The sequence below is a fragment of the Abrus precatorius genome, unplaced genomic scaffold (genome assembly GCF_003935025.1).
Source record: "Abrus precatorius isolate BTA unplaced genomic scaffold, Abrus_2018 Scaffold5, whole genome shotgun sequence".
In the NCBI taxonomy this organism is placed as follows: Eukaryota; Viridiplantae; Streptophyta; class Magnoliopsida; order Fabales; family Fabaceae; genus Abrus; species Abrus precatorius.
This window is the reverse complement of record NW_020874395.1, coordinates 4,560,116-4,582,513: the sequence shown is the minus strand read 5'-3', so window position 1 is coordinate 4,582,513 and position 22,398 is coordinate 4,560,116. Positions and strand designations below refer to the sequence as shown.

The following is a 22,398-nucleotide window of genomic DNA, read 5'->3' as shown; positions in this document are numbered from 1 at the left end:
ATAATAAGGGGTGAAATTGGTATTGTTCTTTTAGTAGTTAGCGTAAGTGGAATTGGATAAGTATGTATGGATACAAACTTTCCTATATTCTGTGAAGTGATGAGACTAGACATTAATAAAAGGTAATGGACAATGGACAAATTTTTCCATCACTTTATTAATGTCTAGTTTCACCACTTCACGAAATATAGGAAAGTTTGTATCTATACATACTTATCTAATTCCACTCACACTAACTAATGGAAAAATAATACCAATTTCACTTCCTTATTATTTAATAGCTCTTAAAACTAAATTTAAGCATTAAAAACATTTTTTATTAAAAATAAAGTATTAATTGTATTTTTAAGATAATAAATATTTAAAATTAGTTTTATAAAAACAACATTTACATAATCATATAATTCATCTTATTGAATATTTTTTTCAATTTCTCTTCCTTACATATAATCTTTTCATAAATTTTGATATATAAATCAAATTATTCTAAGTATAATTTATTTATTTTATCAGTGCAGAGAAAGAAGATAAACTACGTATTTAACGAGAGAATTTTGTTTATGATATAAAATTATATGGTTTTAAGTACTCACATAATAGTATGTATATATATTTTTTTTCATCAGTTATAAAATTTTGAATCTTTGATACACAATACATGACTGAAATCATAGTTTTATTTGTATTACGAAAAAAAAATACTTTTTAGAAATTAATTTTTAAAAAAAAAATTATTTGATGATAAGTTTTGTTAGAAAGTTTTTATACGAAAGAAATTTTATAAATATTTCAAAATTTTATTAAATCTATAGTTTTAAGTTTTTTTATTTTGATTTTTTAAAATAATATTTTTTTCTTCACTGCTCTCCTTTAAACTTTAAATCATTTTTTTAAGAAAGTTTTACATGGAAATATACAAAAATAAAATTGTCTATATGTGGGCTGAAATAATGGAAATCAAGAAAATTTTCTACTACTAGTAAAAATAAATAACTAATACAAAGATGAATAAATATTAAAAATTGAAATCTATTAAAATTAAAATATTTAAATTTTATTTCTAATAAGCCAAACTCGTGAAAAACAAGGTAGGAAAAGACATTGGTTGAAGGTGACTTACTTTGGTAAAAACTATAATGTTATTCACGGGTGGTAATTTATAAAAGGTCCAAGTTAAGATTATGTAATAAGTAATAATGGAACCATGTTTGCTGCTACATGTGATATTTCTGTGGGCTGAGACACAGACTCAGCCTCCCATCTCCACTCCTGTTTGATAAAGAAAATATTTGGTACATGCTTATATTTTAAGATAAATACAAAAACTAATAAATATAATAAATGATATGACATAGAATTTAATTTTTTTAGGGTTATTAATTAATAATATATGATCACATAAAAAATTTATTAAATAAAACTTATAATTGGTTATAAAATTTATTAATTAATTTTGGTAAAAAAAATGTTTTTTAGTATGTTTATATTATTTTATTTAATAATATAACAAAAAAAAATTTAAAAGTAATGAAGTTTATTAAATAAATATTAACATTAAGAAGGTATTTATAAATCAAAATTAATTTGATAATTTTACTTTAAGGATGTTCCCTTTTAGAAAAGTGATTCTCATGGGAGTGATCGATGAGTTAATGGACAATGGTCGGAATATTTGGACAACAGCTCCTGTGATCAATTGACGTTGCGATAAAACTTAATTGTGCTTGGTTATGTATTGGATAGACTCATTGTCCTATAATGTTTACTCACACTTTCTGATAATCCTATGTTAAATTATATTCTAATATAAAATTATTATATATATAAATTTATATACTATTATATAAGATAAACTCTATACAAAATAAAACTGATTACTATTAGTATTTTATGACACTTTTTTTTTTTTTTGTTAATAAACAGTCTAAAGAAACAAACAAAATTAGACTAACCATCTAAAAAAAACAAGTATCTAGAAAATCTAAAAAAAAAGAAATGTTTCTCCCTTAATAATGGATCTACTAGTTGTAAATGGCTCATTAGACAGTTAAGGAAGGTTTATTGCTGGATTTCACAAAGTTTTAGACTTGTGCTTTCCTCTAGTTGTTGAACTCTTGGAGTATATTTTGGAAATTAAAGTTTGTTATCTCTAAGAATATCCATCATATTTGGATTGAAAACGACTTTAAGGCAGCCATTTTTTTCATTGTGAATATCCAAAATTGTAATTATCCTTTATTTCCTTGATTTGTGATATTAGATATTTACTTAGAGGGATTAGTTTTATTAGATTTAATCTTGTCTTAAGAGAAGACCATTTTTTTTTCTACAAAACTATTTTTTTTATACATAAATTATTTTAAACTTTATTTAAGAGTTAATAGTTGAAAGATGGAGAAAGAGAATCTTTAAATGAAAGGAAAAAAATTAAAAAATTTTAAAAATTCTCCTAATATTATATTTTTATTTTTTTATTTTAAAAAATTGTGTATTAATACTTTTTCCTTTTTCATCTTATTTTCTACTCTTCAAACTTTGTTCTTCCTGATTTCTAAACAAATTTTTACACAAAATATTAATATATATAAACTTAAACATTGATACTTCTTAATCATTTTTTAAAAAATAAAAAAATTATTAATCTAACCATTAGTTTCAAGTTTCTTATAAGTAGTTTAATTTTATAAAGTAAATATCAACTTTTAGATAACATACTTACCCATATTTAAATTATGTAAATTTTAATATACACAATCATAAAAATAATATAAGAATTTAAAATCTTATTTTTTACAAAAAATTATTATTAAATGAGGCACAAACACATTATGCCACCACAGAAAAAGAATTGCTTGCAGTTATGTTTGCTTTGAAAAAATTCAAACCATATCTTATAGGATCCAAAGTAATCATTCACACAGATCATGCTGCTCTGAAATTTTTATTTTCTAAGAAAGAGTCTAAACCAAGATTAATTCTGGGTATTATTGTTGCAGGAATTTAATCTGGAGATTTGTAACAAAAAAGGAAAGAATAATTTCATTGCAGACCATTTTTGTCAAGGCCGGAAGGGATGTCATCATCATCCGCAAAAAAGGAGATCTAAGAGAATTTTCCTGATGAACAATTTTTAACCATAATTGAAAGACCATGGTTGGCTGACATGGCCAATTTTAAAGCCTCCAATATCATCCCAGAGAATCTCACATAGCAGCAGAAAAAGAAATTTTTCAAGGACTCAAATCAATACATATGGGATGACCCCTTCTTGTTTAGAATTGAAACAGATGGAATACTCAAGAGATGTGTGCCACAATCTGAAGTTCAGAGCTATTGAGGACATTATAATAGGGATAGGATTGCTACAAAAGTGTTGCAGAGTGAATTTTTCTGGCCAACAATTTTCAAGGATTCCTTTGCGTACTCAAGAAGTTGTGATAAATGTTAGAGGATGAGAAATATTACTAAGAATAATCAATTACCTTTGAACAACATTTTAGAAGTGGAAGTTTTCAACTGCTAGGGCATGGACTTCATGGGACCATTTCCATCGTCATTCCAGAACAAATACATTTTGGTGGCAATTGATTACGTGTCAAAGTGGGATGAAGCAGTTGCAGCATCCTTAAACAATACCCAGATTGTGATCAAGTTCTTAAAGAAAAATATTTTTGTGAGGTTTGGAGTGCTAAGGATTTTAATTAGTGATGGTGACACTCATTTTTGCAACCAACAACTTCAATCTCTCTTCAACAAGTACAATATCAAGCATAAGGTGGCAACACCTTATCACCCACAAACAAGTGGGCAGGTTGAGGTGATGAATAAAGAAATCAAATGAATATTGGAGAAAACAATGGATAACAGCAGAAGAGATTGGTCAACAAAGTTAGATGACGCATTGTGAGCCTATCGTACAACTTACAAGAGCTCTATTGGAATGTCTCCATATCAGCTGATATATAGAAAAGCTTGTCACCTTCCATTGGAATTAGAGCACAAAGTACATTGGACAATCAAGTATTTAAATTTGAACGAGAAAGTATCATAAGAATAAAGAAAATTGCAGCTCACTGAGTTAGAGGAATGGAGGAATTTGGCTTATGAAAATGCTGCAATCTACAAGTTAAGAGCCAAGACCTATCATGACAAGGCAATCAAACACAAAGTCTTTCAGCCTGAACAACAAGTTTTACTATTCAATTCTAGACTGAAGTTGTTTCTAGGCAAATTAAAATCAAAATGGTCAGGCCTATTTTTTATCAAGGAGGTCTCTCCTTTTGGAGCAATTATAATTCAAAATCCTTTTTCTGATAGAGTGTTCAAAGTTAATGGACAGCGCCTTAAAATCTATCTTGGAGGAGAAATTCAAAGGGAGAAGGAAATTATTCATTTATCAGACCTTCCATAAATTGAAGTACAAGTAGCAATAGAATAATTTAGAATATAATTATTTTTCTTGCAATTTTAATTTTATTTCTTTAAGTTTAATTGTTAGAATTTTAGTAGGTGTTATTTTAAATTTTAGTTATTAATCTTTAATTTTAGGGTTGAATTAAAACAGTTTTATATATATATAAACTAGAACAATATCTTTATTTTAGGCTAAGAATTATTCAATTTATGTAACAAACTTTTTATATACTTGTCAGATCATCATTCAGTATGTTTTTCTACAAAAAGTGTGATAACATATTTTGTAATTTATTTTTTAATAAATTTAATTATTAATTGAAATTTATATATTTTTTTTAATTTAATAATATTTTTATACTTTTATAAATTTTAATAAATTTTACTTAACAATAAAATGTATTAAAATATTTTTTAAATTTTCTTCTTGTAATGATTTATCTGTTTAAAAGTATTGTATACTTGTCATTTTATTGCACGCTTTGTTTAAATGAAACGAGTCTACACAGATTATAGTTAACAAGGAGGGACATGTTTATAATAAATTTTTATATTATAAATAAAAATTTATTATTTAATAAATAAAAAGGTAATAAGTTTATTTTTTTATAATTTATCAGATATATATTTTATAATTAAAAATAATGTACAAATTATTTTTTCTATAATTATTTTATTTTATATTTACATTTGTAATATTTTTTCTAAATTTTAAATATTAAAATTATTATTTAATTTTTTATTATTTGTTATAAGTATCTATTTTTACATTTATAAAAGTTGTCTTAATTTTTTTAATTTAAAATTTACTTTTAAGAAACTTATCTCTTACTAATATATACTAATTATTAATATTTAATTAAAAACATTTTTTACACTATAAGATAAAAATTTTATTTTAAATTAAATTATATTGAAAAATTATTTAATTTTTATATTTTAATACATATTATTCATAACTATAAATTTAAGTTAAAATAATTTTTAAAAAGTTATCATTTAAAATAATTTTTAAAATGAAATGTTTCCAATATTTTTCTTGATTTTTTTATTGCTGATAATATGATTAAAAATATGCTTTTAATATTTAAATTTAATTTTAAGAGTTATTAAATAATAAGGGAGTGAAATTGGTATTATTCTTCTAGTAGTTAGTGTGAGTGGAATTGGATAAGTATGCAGATACAAATTTTCTTATGTTCTTTTAGTATTAGTGTGAGTAGAATTGGAGAAGTATGTATGGATACAAATTTTTTATATTTCATGAATTGGTGAGACTAGATATTAATAAAGGGTAATGAACAAATTTTCTCATTACTTTATTTTATATATATATATATATATATATTAATTTTTTGTCATTATTTTTTTTAAATTTAGAATTTTTTTTATTATGTTTTGGTGCTTAAAAAATTACAACACAAAAAATTTAATAAATAAATACAATTTTTTTCAATAATAATTTAATTCTAACTTAATTTATAAATTTTTTTATTTATAAACTAAATAAATTTTAAGGATCAATTGAAATAAAAATAAAGTTTAAAATATCTATTTGCAAGATAAGTGAAGTTTAAGAATAAATGGAACTCTAATTAAAAAAATAAATAAACTTTAAGGATCAATTAAAATAAAATTAAAGTTTAAAATGTCTATTTTTTAAAGTTTAATTTATGAAATTTTATTTTAGTTTTATAGATACAAACGGAATGCACAAAAATTATGCTAGTTCTTATAAACATTCACTGAGCGAATAGAAAAAAGGTTATGCAAGGCAAGTAGATGGAAAAGGAAGAAGAAGATCGTAGAAGAGAAGCTGCAATCGCATCAACACCCTCTCTCCAACCAAATTTCAATTCAAAAGGTGTCGTTACCCAACACCAGCTGCAGAAATTCCGTGTGGGTACTTTCTTCAATTCAATTCTTTTTCCTCCTAAATTTTAGATTTTTTCAACATTCTGGTACATGGGCATTGTTTTACTACTACGTTTCTTTCATGTTCTTCCATGTTAACTTGTTCTCAACATTTCAATGTCGTAGGAACTACACCAGAGGCGCTTGCAACTCAAGTCAAAATCGAAGTTTAAAACAAAACCCAAAGGTTCTCTCTTCCTTTTTCTTTTTTTATTTAATTTTAATTGGTTATATATTTGTTAAGCTATTATCGTTGTTGACGTTCCACCTCTGTTAATCGAGTAATATACTAAATTAGACTCTGATATAACAAGCATTTAGCAATCTAGTGGGTGTTTGGAAACCCACTAAAACCACTTTTGTGAAAGCTATAACTTAATCACATTAAATTACGTTTGTAACTTGTAGCGTTGAAATGAATCCGTGTTTGAGTGGATTTGATGCCAATCCAAACACGTTAGCAGTGATAGAATTGATATAAGTTTGAGTACATATGACACAACAATCTAAATAACCCACCAGTCTCTGAAATTAGAAAAATGTTATTTTGGTTCTTATTATGACTGTCATTTTATAACGTTAAGGACTAAAATAATTATTGTTTAATAATTTCAAAGATTAAAATGACATTTTTCTAATTTAATTTTAAAGACTGAATTGACCTGTGTTTATAATTTTAGGGACTAATTTGATGTTTTACTCCTATATTTTATGTCCTAATTGTATGGTTTTGCAGATGGATCCAAGAAGAAGTCACAATGCCGTGATCTTCTATCAAGCCAAACCAGTGGAACTCAGGGTTTAAAAGTTGATAACAAAGAACCAAGCTTCTTGGATGGTTGTGAAGGTTTTGATTCTAGAAATGAAGACTCAAAGAATAATATATCTGTGCTTTCTTCATCAAAGAAGCAAAAATTGCATTGGGGGTACAACTCTAACTCCATTTTGGTTGTTAGACCTTTTGCCTTTGATAGTTGATCCTTATTTTAGCATCACACATCACTGGTTATGTTTATGTATTGTAATTGTGTTTCATTCATGTATATATATATATATGGGTATTTCACTTCTTTGTTTTGTTTCATGTGAGCAGTTCACAACCTTTTGATGTGTCTGTTATGAACATTTTGTAGGCTTGACACTAGGGAGAGGTGGGAGAGGAAATCCAACATGTAGATATCGCCGAGGAACTGCAGCGAAGAATCCATGAAATTTGATCAAAATTATTATGAAATTGGGTATTGTTTGAGGTAGGATAACCCTGCAAATGCTCAAGTTAGTGTGTTGCACTTGCACATGTAGTACTACATGCTAAGGGAACATCTGTTATTCATGTTTTGGGGCTTAAATTGACATGTAACATCATGGTTATCAGTAACTCTGTCTTGGTTTTTATAGCTAGTAAAGTTGGTAGATAATGATCTAATTACATTACAAAGAGCTTTATTTTACAATATTTGTAGTATTGTCAACAATGTATCCGTCAGACAAGTTATTTGATCTTTATACTACAAAAGATAACTTGGAATTTTTGTTATAAGGTTCCTGTTTAATTTCTTTTTTATCTCCAATTTTCTCTCCGTTCATTCCCCAAGCTGGAGATTGTACAAGTTTCAAGTTGAGTGAAAAAAGTTTGAACGAATCATTGTCAGAATGTTGCATGGTATTAAGTTTAACCATTCTGATATTTAAACTTAAAATGAATATCATATGAAACACTATATAAAATTATTTCTTTCTTCACTTATGTTTTTTTTTCTTATATAAACGCATCTTAAAAATACACCCAAAAAGTAAAAGGAACGGCTAAAATAATTTCCCAAAATTATTCAAAAAGCATTTCTGTATGTTTAAACAGCACACCATCCTTTTCTGGACTTTGCTGATCATTTATCACCTGTCCAATTATTACGTGACTGTATTGACAGTTTATTGTCAAGATTATGTTCTTATATAACACACCATATAACTGAGACTTTTTGGAGTCACAACTGTCTACAAAGTGACTGCATTTTATGTCGGAGTATAGTTCTTATCACACTAATGGTCTAAAGACCTGATGATATTCTAAAAGGGTAAAAAAAAAAAAACGGAAGAAAAAATAGATTATAAACATCTTAATAGCTAAATGTTAGTGACATTATTGTACTAGTTTTTTTGTAACCCAAACAAAAAGTTATGTGCATCATGATGCATCTAATTCCCTTGCATATCCAACAAATGTATAGGCAGGATAAACACTTCTACAATGTCACCTTCTCTTCACCTTCAAAGTTTCATCTATATGCTTTGTTGAGTTCCACATAGGATATGGACTAGTTAAGAGTTTACAAAGAGATGAACCCATGCACCCATTGTCCTAAGGTTTTGGAGTTACATTGTTGTGTTCTATTAATTGTGAGGTTCCCTATCTAAAAACTCTCTTACCCAACAATGGTATAAGAACTAGGTCAATCTAGGTGATTGGCTCAGACGAGTAAATGGACCATGCATCCCCCTTAACTTGCCCATATCCCATTCCATGTGAGACTCAACACTTTCCGAGTATCCATGGTCTACTCATCTAGTGTCACAGTTTCCTTTACGGTACACTTTCACACTACCCTTGCTCTCTTCCACATGGGTGCCATTAGCTTTCTGCTAGAGCTCATCTAGTGTCACTATTTCCTCTACGGTGCACTCTCACATTGACCATGGGTGCCTTGGGATAGGGAGCCTCATAATGAGTAAGACACCACAATACAGCTCAAAAACTTTAAGGCAATGCGTGCATAGGTCTTTCTCCTTAAAGACCCCTAACTTGCCCATATCCCATTCTATGTAGGACTAATTTACACTTGATTCCAACATGTTTTTACCATTCATCTATTACTTTCGCTATACAAATCCAAAATTATTATTTATTTCTTCCAGAAACTCAGAAGCATACAATTAGTGTCAACATTACTTGTTTATTACATCAAAGGAAGGTCACTGCAAGTTATTCAGTCTGACATTTGAAGTGATAATGTTCTTGCTTGCGCCTACCATACATTGTGACAGAAACTGTCAGTTTATAAAGATAGTACTGAATTGTTGAAGATGCTTGGCCAAAGCTCACATTATTGTTCCCATATTTGCACTTGAACAAAATTTGGTCACAATGAAAAGCTAGCCCTGGCTATACTCTTGCAAGACAGATGTGTAGAATAAATAAGTAGCAAGAGTAAAAAAGAAAAACAATGCTTTGAGTAGCGTAGGATTTATGACCACAAGCATTTTCTGGAAGATTTTCATGTTGCAGGACTAAGAGCGCGTTCTATTTCCTCCAATGATCGACCCTTTGTTTCCACAACATTGCCAGCTATGTACATAACAGCAAGGACACAAACAGCTGAGAATCCCAAGTATACTGAGCTGATACCAAACTTGTTTACAACACTCAAGAAATAGAGGCCGATGGCAAAGTTGGAGATCTGTTACAACAAAAAAATCCATAACTTTCATTGTTAATATAATATGCAGGCAACCAATAAAACCACTATAGCAATAAAACTTAAGTGCATCATAAATCATACCAATAAGATCCAAGGAACTTCTGAAGCATTCCTAGTGAACCTAATTTGTTAGGAATGTTTCTTCAACTATAGTATTTAGAAAATCAATATTCACAGAAAGCACAAGTTGCACAACTGTGTGGATGCGTTTGGTGTGGCAACTCAAGGTACTTTTTTTTTTCTTTAATTTGACTTTAAGAACAGCAAGTCAAGTATTTTGCCAGCTCACAAGCAACTATTCATACAAGGTACAAAAATTATTGTTTGTTTTAGCCTCTAAGAAGCATAGTTTTAAAAATCATGGCAGGATAAGGGCATTAGTTACAGGTAAAATATTAGATTCCATGGTGAAGTCACTCACCCAATGCGTGCCTAATGACAAAGAAACTGCTTTTGCTCTAATTCTTGAAGCAAATATTTCCGGTAGAAGAAGGGCTGGCACAGGACCAGCACCAAGAGAGAAGGATAGGACATAGCTGGTTAAAATAAATAGATCAGAGTCAAAAGAAATGCAAAGCGTATAATAAAAGAATGCCGTAAGGTGTCAGTGAATGGAATTGCTATCATTATTTTGGACAAAAAACAATGACTTACAGAACAGTTCCAAGGACAGCAAGGGTGCCAGAGTACGGTGCAAGGACCTTCCAAGTAAAAGACAGAGAAAGAAGCAACATAGAAGCAGCCTAGTATAAAGAAATGACTGTCAACTATCCAAATAAGAAAACACAGGATTCAAATTGCACAAGAAAAATAAATAACTTGCTGGTATGAAGATTTAGTTTGATTGCATCAAACAGAAACATAAATACAAAGACATCATCTCATCTAGGAGGCCAGGGCTTAAAATTAGTTTGAATTATTAATAAAATTATTTGAGTTTGTTTAAGCAACTCACTAAAGACTAAGAAGATCTATACTTACGGGCCTAATCATGCTTCTGACATGTAAGCTTGAAACAAAATCAAATATCATAATGCTTGAAAAAAATTAGCCTTTCCTTAGTTTCTTTGAGAATGGAATAAAATATTTACCCATGAGAATGGGGGAGCAAGAGAAGTGGAAAAGATAGACTTCAATCACCTGGGTAGACTTCTCAAACTTGTATTGTATTGCCTCACTTTTATGTTTCCCATTTTAAAATAAGGTGTAGCATCATCTACAAACCCTTCCATTCCCAAGTACCACCCAGACAAGGGTATAAACTTTTACAAAGCACCATGTCTAACTGGCATTCGAATCTCCTGACTCCCCCTTGTAAGTAACAAAACCTTATAGAATCATATCCTTACCACTTACCAGCTTGAGAAGAAATGATATTTGCTTATTGCAACCAATCACCACACAGATCAATAAAGGCTGAAGTTACAATTACAAAAGTAGTACGGAGGACAAGGAAGTGATATTCATGTCAGAAAAAGAAAATCAGCATCCTCAAGTAGGATTAATACATTTGTTTCTATGCAGCATTACTAATTAATGTAAAACTGATAAAGTCAGCACTGCTTGTACTCATATGTTGCCATGTAGACCTTTCAAGTATTGTAGCTGGGTTGAAGGCTGAAAGGAGGTAGTTTCTAACTTATCAAAATGCTTGTGTCCAAAATTACTTTTGAAGTGCACAAGTATATATGGTCACATAAACCATTCATTATGTTGCTTAAGTAGTGCAAGATATATTTCTTTTGCTTTGGACAACCTTAGCTTGGCAAAGCATTGGGCTCACAAAAATCAATAGTTCACATTTAAGCTTGTGATGTTTCAGGTGGCACATCATTAATCTATCATGTAATATCTTACATTTGTGCTTTAGATCTAACACAGATGTATGCTGAAAATAACTATTACCATCCCACTAAAGCTTGTGATAAGGAGACTTTTCCTTCCTTGTTTGTCCATCAAGGTGGAAGCAACAGCAGTTCCTGCAACAAAATAAAACATCAATAAGAAATAATATCTTGTTTGTGCAACATGCACAATGACCTTTTTTATTGACTGCACAATAAACAATTTTAAGATAAAAAAATACTAACCAAAAACATTTGATGCACCAACCAAGGCACTTGCTGCAATGTCAGAAGCAATTCCAGCACTACGGAACACAGAAGTTGAATAATATACTACAGCATTTATTCCAGCAAACTGCTGGAACAAGAATAGTGCTGCCCCAACACTGACAACTGCAATAATGCATATTTTAAGGAAGTGCTATACTCTTTCAAGAATGCATTAATCAACTATATAATAAACTAAAAAAAAATTGGTCGGTGATATTAAAACATAAACCCTGATAAGATTATCATTAAATAATAATTCTTCATACAAGTATACCAGGTTAAAATAGAGGCATGAATGAATCAAACATTAAAGGAAATTTATTGGTAATCAAATCCGACCAGTCCATTGGGTTTAAGTTGAAACAAGAGAATTTATTTGCATAATCGTCATCAAAATAAAATTATTATAAACATAAATTTTTGTAGTTTTTACATTGGACCTTGTATACACAAACACCCTTAAAACCTTCAAAAGAGGCAGGTTAGCACCATCAGCAAAAGGAATTTCTGTCCATAGTGTTATCAAACCTAGAATTAGTCTAAAATGAGATTTTGGATACCTTTCCAATATCGGCTACTAAACAGATCAAACCACCCTGCTTCAGGTTCAGAAGAACCTTGACTTGCTGTTGTTAAGTCATGCATAACCGCAGCAACTCTTTCTTTTCCATAGAGTGTTTTAATAGCCTTTTCAGCTTCAGAGATTTTTCCTTGCTGTAAAATAATACATGGAATTTTCTCAGAAAACCTACAATAAAATTATTGCATTAAACTCCTAACAGATATACATAAAAGGCATGTCATCTATGTATGTTCTGTTAGATTATAAACAAAATATAAGTATCATCACTTACAATTTAATCCATTTTAAGTATTTAAGGAAATTGATAATATCTTAATTATATCTTAAGTCTTAACAGATATGCATAACAGACACGTAATCTATGAATAATGTGAATGTTAGGTTGAATAATATAACAAAATGAAAGTGTTATGACTCTTTTAAGGAAATTGTTAGCATCTCAAGTATATTTAAAACATAATATAATTTGTGCTTTAATGTGCTATACTTCCCAGTCTTTAAATAAGCTCATAGTTTTATTTGCTGGGTTGACACCATATTGAAAAGTCTAATGGTGAGCTTTGTGATACAAATATTTGATGAAAAAGCCATTAATGTGCTAAAAGTAATTTTTTTCCAGTAGTTTAATTTTCATATGAACCTATTATTTCCACAACAAAAGATGCCACAGAATTGCAGGAAAACCTGAAAAAGCCAACGGGGACTTTCTGGAGAAATTCCCATTCCTAGTACTAACAGAATAGATGGAACTACTGCAATGCCAAACATTGTCCTCCACCTGATAAAATAAATCAAAAGATTAAATGAGTTAGAAGAAGTAGAACTGACTAACAAATGTTTCTAGATCCCCCAAGAAAAAAATAAACTCAAAACCACGAATACATGAAATAAAAGTTTGAATATGCACTTGAAACTAACACAGTCAAATCAGCCAGGAAAAAATACTTTCAAAAAAGAAAAGATAAATGTGCAGAGCAGTAAAACCTTCCTGTGAATCCAGTCATATTGGCTGTTAAAAAAAGGTATGACTTCTATAATGTGGGAATAAAAATATCAATTTCAAATATTGACAAAAATAAGGCTTAAGGTAAAAAACTAAATGGATTTAATATCATTTTGTGTACATCAAATATGCATATTGCTAGCTGAATACTTCAACTTATCCTTCACCATAGTTGGAGAATTTAAATATCCAAAGTATGAATTTGCAACTGCATTTTTATCCAACAGCACAAGTTCAAAACTAAATTTTCTTGTTCATTTGTGTCAACAATGATGAGAAGAATAAAACACTCAACCAATGATGGGACATGTCATATTTCTAATTTTGATATCACTCTTTTGCTTCCAAGAACATGTTTTCATCTCTCACTTCATTTATTTCTCACTCACGAAGTTAATATAAAGAAAAATATCTCCACTTTCTTCTAATATTTTACCATCTCTGGATGACATTAATCAGCATAAAATAAACAGCTCAAAAAGAGGTTATGTGAAAAATATCATCACCCGCCTCACCCCTATCCTTAAAAAAGAAAAGAAAAGAAGAGGCCTAAGGTGAAAAAACTCAGTACCATAGAGGGTTTCCTGCCAGAGGCAGCCCAGCCACCAGTGCCAGAAGAATTCCAATACATATAAAAAGTTGATTAACAGATCCAAGTGCACCACGAATTTCAGTGGGTGAAATCTGCCCATTAGAAGGAGTCACCGCAAAGTCCATATAAAAAATGTAATCATGGTCATAAAGATAAGAATAATTTATAAATAAAAAGTACCTCAGATATGTATAGTGGTACTATAGCAGATGTAACACCAATTCCTATACCAGCAAGTAAGCGACCAATGATCATTGTCTGAACACTCTGGGCTGTAGCACTGTAAAGATATCATAGTTTACAATGTCATATTTCAAAAATATATAAAAGATCAAATTTGTCCTCAAAAACAGCTGACAGACCAAAGAAATGCTCCAATTGCTAGAGGGATTGCATCTAATTGAAAAGTCCTAGTTCTTCCAAATTTGTCAGCCAATGCTCCACCAGTAAGTGAACCAACAGTGGCACCAGCAAGTGATGTGCTGACAATCCAACCTGTTCATGGATTTCACACTCATGATAATCAAGAGAAAACAATTGATGGGGCATATGCAAGTGAACAGAGACAAAGATTCACATGAATAAAAGTAGTAATAAATTTCATTTAAAACATTCTTCCAAAAAGCTCAAACAGTTTGTTGCTTATGTAGCAGTACAATTAACATTGAAACACATACATACTGAAAAATTGCCCTCTATGGGTATAAAACAAAAAACAATATTGTCATATATCTACAATATTCATTGCTATAAAATCAATCAAAATTGTTAAATGAATTAATGAAATTTTTATTTTTTTTTAAACAAAACATCTACCTTGTAGAACAGTGTTTTCAGCAATTCCAAGATCCTTAGCAAGGTATTCAAGAGCACCATTTACCACCCTACACCAAACAGGGCGTAGCCAGAGAGTTATTCAACACAGATATTAGTCAATGAAAAATAGTAACAGTTCTACAAAAAAAGATTATACACATCTAGCAGCCAAAAAACTTAAAGACATTAACTACTGACTCATCATTTTTATAGCTTAGATGGAAGCACAAAGAAAATGACATGCTGTGTTGAAGCCTATTAACCCACATACTAAAATGAAGAGGCTATCCATACCCAAGATGGTAGCCAAATAAAATGGCTCCGAGGCAAGCAACACCAACATAGGGTAGAACAGTTCCAGAAGATTTGCCCTGAGGAATAGTTGGGACGGCATCCTCAATGTCTCCATCTGCAACTCAATTTTAATTGCTATGAATATGTTTGTAAGAACGTTTATATACGAAACAACAAGAAAGTTAAACTGATATACAAATCTGAATCACCAAGCTAATTTTTGAATTGTGAACCAGAAATCAAATGAAATCCTGAGATTAAAAGACAGTGAAAATATCTTGAAACATATAAATTATGTATATTGTATAGTGCTCAATGTAATAATTTAAGCTATAAATTGATAAAACAACTTAACCATAAGTCTCAGAACAAAAGACACGTGTGTGTGAAGCCTCTATTTCAAAAAACTAAAAACAGAGCAATTTGAACAGCCAGATAAAGTGCATACAACAGATATGGAAACGAAGCAGCCAAATAATCAAATAGGGTGCATTCAGCGGTGCTCCTTCATTTGCTGTTCTTTGAACAATGTTGGCTTATCCAACTTTTCAATTTCTTTCATGAAAATTGAAGAAAGAAAAGTAAAAAGAAAAAAATTATGAATTGCTAAATTGTGTGATTTGTATTCGTGATATGGAATTGCACTAATTTATTCACTTATTGCAAGATTCAAAGTCTTCAGCAATTCATCACATCATACAATTAGAATCATGAATTGTAATATTCTAACAAGAAGATTTACACAGACAAAACTGAAAGAACCTGCTCAGAGAATTCACAAATATTAAGACTTAAAAAAGGCAAGCTCCAGCACTAAAAGCAGTGTTTTCAGAATCAGTGCATTGCAATTACAGGACATAAACTTATTAATGCCATAACATGTTCTGGATGTGGAAAGAAGAGCCACCGACTAACAGTAGGCAATTATAAAAGATGAATTATGTGGAAGACTCTTAATTTGCAAAAGAACACTATCCATAAAAACTGAATTGCCAAACTATTGTAAATTTTGCAACCATGTCAAAATTAACCATTCATGCATGGATTACAAAACCATGATCAGGTGACACGTCCTTGCAGCATTTACTGTGATCTGCATTCTCCTAAAACCAATCACAGAATTTCATGTCGGGGAAATTAAGCAATAGACTCAAACCAACGACAAAAACAAGAATAGCAAAAGCACAGACAAGCAGAGAGCCTTACTAGAAAACATCAATGCAGTTCAACAACAACAAAATCAAATATCAAATAAGCAATCTTACTAAGAAAATCAAACATGACATCATCATCAAGCACATTACACATCATTGGCAAATGAAGTCGACAAGATTTCAAAACAGCTAACAAACTGAACAAATCAAAGCCACCACCACCAGCATACAAACCTGAAGCATGAACCCTTATTGATCTGGGCTTAGTGGAGGAGCCGACATTGCCACCAAAACCAACTCTTGTTCTAGTTAACTCGGTTACCATAGTGACAGAACCAAGCCTTAAACCGCAGAAATTAGTACTATTGGTCGTGCACACTCTTCTGGGTCTCAGAACACTCCCATTTCTGAACTCTCTAAAACCCACCAACCCCTTTTGCCTTGTGATCCCAAAGGTGGCACCTTCAACACCAAAAGTTGATGCGTGCATGTTATCTGAGAGAAAATTCCCATACCCAGAAATTCAATATTTTTTTAAAATAAAACATATATGTACAAAATATGTTGAAAAATACCAATTAGAATGGAATAATTTATGCAAGTGAATTGAAGAGAGTGTCAAAAACAAGATTGAAGTGTGGATGAAAGGGAAGTAACAGATGGATTACCGTACAACTGAAAAGGGTGATGAAATTTTTGTACTTTTTAAGTGTTGACGCTCTCACTGAATAGAAAATGCAACTTTCTTTTGCATCGGGATTCGCCCTTTTTCTATGTTACTACGTTTTTTTGTGATGAGGGGAAGAGGCTTCGAATGGACCGCACTAAGTGAAACCCAACAAAGATGAGCTTACTGAAAAAAAAAATGAATTATATTTTTTATTCTTTGGGGTGTTCTTTATTAACCAAATGTTCAACAATGTTTTCAAGAATTAAAAATATTATTAATGTATTATAATAATAGTTTTTAACATATTTCAAATGTAAATTTTAATATTTTTGTTTTTTAATCTGTACAAAAAAAGTAATAAAGAATAAATAATGATTTTATTAAAAACTATAATATTATATAATATCAATACATTAAATTTTGAATTCTTTAATAAAATTTATCAATATTTTAAATATAAATTTAAAGATACGTGATAAGAAATTAATAAAAAAAATTTATTAAAAATTATAAAATTTAATATCATTAAAGCATTATATTGTTATATTGATAAAAATTTATGATTCATAAATTATAATTATATGTCTTTAAATATGTATTTGAAAATAAAAAAAATTATTATGTATAATTTTTATTATATATTTTTATGTATAAATGAAAAGTTTTGTTGTCATTGCTATGGTTGCTGCATGGCAAGAGAAGAAACTGAGAAATGGAGAACCAAAAATGGGGTTTTGAGAAAATTGAGGGAAAAAAGAAGAAAAAACTCTCACGTGGGAATTTAGGATTAGATTATGGAAGGAGGTTGCGTTGGTGATGCCGTTGGTGCTGCTGGCTAATGTCGTTTCTGACGTGGACTGGTCCCACCCACCCCACATTACAATAGACAATAGTTATCCACACTTTTCTCTATCAACATTTTGATATTTTCATACATTTTGTCCTTATTAAAAATTAGTGTAAACTATAAAATAATTCAATTATATTTTATTTTATTTTAAGATGTATGCTTTTTAAAAGGAATATGACTTATATATTTTTTAATGAGTAATGATATATATTTATTTAAAATATTATTATTTTTTTAAAGAAAATATTAAATAAAAATAAATGTATGAATTGAAAGAATATAAACATTAAACCATTCAAAATTTATTCATATAATATTTAAGAAAAAATAATAACAAATAATGTAGAATTTTTATGATTATATTTTTTAATATAAAGAATTTTTTAGAAATAGTAAATTATAATAATTGTGTCCATCAATTTTTTTAAAAAAATTACTTTTTAGACATTTTGAAAATGTTTATATCTCAATTTAATTTTTTTAAAATTTGAATTACTTAAATAAATAATAATAATAGTTTTAAAATTTATGTAAAAAAAAGTGATGACAAGACACAATTATAATAATTAAACAATTACAAGATTAAATGTTAAAATGATAATAATAAATCAAATTCATTCATTAATTATAAAAATAAAATAAAAATATATTACACATAAATTTACTAGTAAGAATTATTCTAGTTTAATCTGTGGTTTTAAATTTGAATTCTAATAAATGCAGAGTATTTAATACTTAGAGGAAGAATTTTTTTGCCCTTAGTAATCCTATCTGACTTGAATATAATTATCTTCAATGGAAGACACTGCTGGTCTAAAGAAAAATGAAAAAAAAAATACAATTAAGTAAAAAAAACTTAAATATATTTTTATCTTTATGCAATTATTTTATTTTAGTTCCTTCAATTTTTTATTTAATCTCTATTTTTTAAAAATTCATTACTTTTATTCTAGATAAATCTCAAATGATAATATAATAATTAAGAAATCTATTGATTTTTTATGAAATTACATTGATAAAAAACAATTTTAAAATAACAAAAATATAAGAATAATAAAACTTAAAATATATCAAAATATAGATATATTTAAACCAAATAAGAATCAACAGTAGCAGATAGTCACTAGCAGTGGCATGGAGATGGTATCCAGATCACAATTCAACAGATACCTGTTTTTTAAATGCTCTGGATAATATTATTTTGCAGAAGATCAAGTTCTGAATTAAGGGTTTATTTTCTCATTTTTCTTTTGCCCATTTTATGTTCATTTTGCCTTAAGAAAAAACTTTTAATAGAACTCACTTACAAATAATTAAGAAACTATATATAATTTTAAATACATTTGAAGCTTTAAATATTAGTTGCTGTAATTTTAACATATAAATTGATTAAAAAAATATTATTTTTATTTTTATTTTCTATTTATAATTTTTAAATATTTTTTTGAGAATTTTTTAACCAATTTATATGTAAAATTAATAATACTGTAACATTAATATAACATAAAAAATTATATTAACTATATGATAAATTAAATCAAATAATTATATATTACATATAAATGATAAATTAAATGATAGTTTAATTTTTTAACTTTTACTTTTATTTATAATTTTTTATTTCTTTTACAAAATTATTTTGAACAAATATATCTATATAAAATTCACTAAAACTCATCATTTAATATTTTATATATTGATAGGTATATTGAAATAACCATATTATATATAAACTTACGTTATAATTAATTTATAATTATTAAAATTCATAAGAAAATAAGTAAAAATTTGATTAGATATAATTTTTGTAAACTATGTGACATGGAATCTTAAAATCGAAAAAATATGTTATTTATAGATTGTATTTTAAAAAAATTGATGAGAACTGATCATATATAAAAGTTTTACGTTAGTGATGATAGAATATTAAAAATAATAAATTATTGGTCATGAATTTTATTTAATAAAAAACTATTAAAATTGATTGAATATAAAACTAAAAAAAAGCTAAGCATAGAATGTTAAATTTTTTTTAAAAAAAGCACTAATCACCTTAATTTTTTCTTTAACTAAATTTATTAATTAATTTAATATCTTGACTAATAAAAATATGTTTACAAAAAAATTAAAAAAATAATATATGTAACAATTAGTATATACACTTACAAAAATCTTATTGTGTATATTATTAAATATTTTTATTTAAAATATGTGATCATTAGTTAATCAAATTCAATAATTAGTAAATTAATTAATTTTCAATGTGGTTAAATATTAAAATAAGCCTAAATTCCAAATTTAAACATCACTAGTTATATCACTAAATAGGTATTAAAAAATTAGAAACTTTATTAAATTAATTCTCCATCTTTCATTATATCACTAAATAGGTTTTAAATTAGTTATAAAGATAATTTCATCTTCACTTATGCAAATAATTTTTACACAACTTTAAAAACTTTTCAAAGTTTTTTTTATTATTATTATTATTTTATTTTATTTTTATATTTTACAATCATGTTAATTCTGACAAGTTGGTAATTTTCTATAAATTTATTTATTTTTATATTTTTGTTTCCATCTTAAGAGAAATATATCATTCAATGATGATCAATTTATTTTATTTTTGTTTATATATATATATATATATATATATATATATTGTTGTGTTCCAACATAATTATTTATAACCATAAATTATATTATTTTAAGTTATTTTTATTTTATCATACATAATTATAAAACATTTTTTATGAAAAATTACACAAATACTATTTAATATAACTATTATTTTTGCTATAATTTTTAATAATTTATAATTTATAAATAATATTGTTGAGTGGATGACTTTTATTCATTATCTTTTTCTACCATTGATTTTTGTGGTTAATGTTCCATTAATTTTGTCATCTATAGAAAGAAAGATTAACCTTTAATTTTTCGTTAACTTACTAATTCCTTCCTATTTTATTTTGATAATCACTAATAGAGTGATACATTTTTTGAATTTCAATTGAAAGAGAAAGAAAGAGAAGAAAAAAACTGTTGAGTGCTACAATAATCCTTTTATGCATATTCTTAAAGATTGTGGTTTTGTTTTTTATATTTAGCATATTTTTATTGTTGAAAATTATTGGATTCTCTTTTTAGTTTGGGTTTAACTAGATGGCTAATTTTTAACCTTAATAGTAAATTTTTAATGAAACTAATCACTAGAATATAATTGAAAAAACTGCATCATTAACCTTACAAAAGTAACAGGTTCCGTTCCTTATTATATAATATTTCATGTGAATTTTATATAGACTTAAATTCAGTTGCTTTATCAGTAAACTTACTTTTCTTAAACCCAAGATCCTAGTGGGATTTTTAAGATTAGATATACACGAATCTAATCGAAAAAGCGTAAAATATATCAAGGAAATTCATTTTTAGAATGTTTGAATTCACATTTAAATATTTATAAATTAATATTTGTTTTAATATTATTAGTTGTAATTTATGATTAGATTCACATTTATAAGTCTTCCAATATAAATTTAAAAAACAAAATTTATATATGGTATCATAAGTTTAATTAATGTTGTTCTTTTATGAAAGTTGAAGTTTCACTTTAATAACATGTATTAATTTTAATACTAGTATATATTACCGAGAAACTCTAATTCTAAACAGTATAAGAGGACATGCAACACTGCATCTTAGTTTTTTTCAAATTGAAACACACTTCCTTTACATTCCCTATCAAAGCTAAATGCTAGTTTTATAATAACAATGAGTGTAGTACATTTTATCTCCATAAACAATGAGTGTAGCACTCAAACCTGTCAAAGTAAGCTAAAATATTTTATGGACTAATTGGCAATGACTAAAAAAATATTGCAGAAACCTTCAATGTTGGTCGCTTTACTGACTCATATATGCACCATTTGGATCACTACTTCATTGTAAATGTCACCTCTAATGAAACAAAATTTTAATCTATGATTTTTTGTGTATGATAACATATGTAATATTTTTATTTAAAATTATATGGTATCAAAGTTTAATATATTAATAATATTAAGTACTATCTTTTCTAATTAAAATTTGTTATTTATTATGACACATGTTAAAAGAATCGTTTTAATTGATTAATTTAATTAAAAATTGACTTGAAAACCTCCCTAATCACAATATCCAAAATGCACAGAGGTGTTATATTATGTTCTCCAACAAGGCCCACTCCTAACCAACCCAAACGTTAGAAACCTCTCATAAGGTTTAACAAAAACAATGAAAATTGAAAAGGTTGCTTTTCTTTCTTCTCTCTCTGTCACCCACTCCCACTAGACCGTTGCAAAACCAAATCTTTTTCACTTTGTCAAAGTTCTGCATTTACAAAAAGTGAAAGAATCCCAAGAAGCTACCAAAATCAATGTTTAAGTGTTAACTCAATCAACCGCAGTGACAAAAGAGAAACAAAAGACACTGACAAAAGACGCTCAAGTTCTTCCAACATTCCCTATCATCATCAATC

General features: G+C 27.8%; 2 protein-coding genes across 3 annotated transcripts; one reads left to right on the top strand and one right to left on the bottom strand.

Annotated features, from left to right (window-relative positions):
• Positions 1-6,152: 6,152 nt before the first annotated feature.
• Positions 6,153-7,777, top strand: LOC113866935. Its single transcript, XM_027501736.1, has 4 exons — positions 6,153-6,312; positions 6,454-6,514; positions 7,064-7,253; positions 7,461-7,777. Exons 1-4 carry the CDS (start codon positions 6,196-6,198, stop codon positions 7,501-7,503), a joined length of 411 nt encoding a protein of 136 aa, XP_027357537.1. The 5' UTR covers positions 6,153-6,195; the 3' UTR covers positions 7,504-7,777.
• Positions 7,778-9,209: 1,432 nt separating this feature from the next.
• On the bottom strand, positions 9,210-17,298 carry LOC113866934 (plastidic glucose transporter 4-like). Of its 2 annotated transcripts, none has more exons than XM_027501735.1 (14): positions 17,028-17,298; positions 16,594-16,821; positions 15,206-15,320; positions 14,912-14,979; positions 14,458-14,590; positions 14,276-14,375; positions 14,075-14,187; positions 13,185-13,278; positions 12,478-12,631; positions 11,894-12,040; positions 11,709-11,782; positions 10,458-10,546; positions 10,225-10,339; positions 9,210-9,782 (listed from the first exon to the last, which is right to left on the bottom strand). In XM_027501735.1, the coding sequence occupies exons 2-14, from the start codon at positions 16,682-16,684 to the stop codon at positions 9,600-9,602; spliced, it is 1,476 nt and encodes a 491-aa protein (XP_027357536.1). In that variant the 5' UTR covers positions 16,685-16,821; positions 17,028-17,298; the 3' UTR covers positions 9,210-9,599. The 2 variants fall into 2 exon arrangements, with proteins under 2 accessions (XP_027357536.1, XP_027357535.1); XM_027501734.1 differs by having other exon boundaries at positions 16,594-16,854; positions 17,028-17,266.
• Between the last annotated feature and the right edge of the window lie 5,100 nt (positions 17,299-22,398).

Bases quoted from the DNA above. Each gene is read 5' to 3' on its own strand.
- LOC113866935 (XM_027501736.1), top strand. From the start codon at position 6,196: ATGGAAAAGGAAGAAGAAGATCGTAGAAGAGAAGCTGCAATCGCATCA. The intron at 6,313-6,453 runs GTGGGTACTTTC...TCAATGTCGTAG, and splicing joins ACCAGCTGCAGAAATTCCGT to GAACTACACCAGAGGCGCTT. The intron at 6,515-7,063 runs GTTCTCTCTTCC...ATGGTTTTGCAG, and splicing joins GTTTAAAACAAAACCCAAAG to ATGGATCCAAGAAGAAGTCA.
- LOC113866934 (XM_027501734.1), bottom strand. From the start codon at position 16,849: ATGCACGCATCAACTTTTGGTGTTGAAGGTGCCACCTTTGGGATCACA. The intron at 14,591-14,911 runs GTAGATGTTTTG...ATCCATGAACAG, and splicing joins TGAAAACACTGTTCTACAAG to GTTGGATTGTCAGCACATCA. The intron at 10,547-11,708 runs GTAATAGTTATT...TCTTTATACTAG, and splicing joins TCACAAGCTTTAGTGGGATG to GCTGCTTCTATGTTGCTTCT.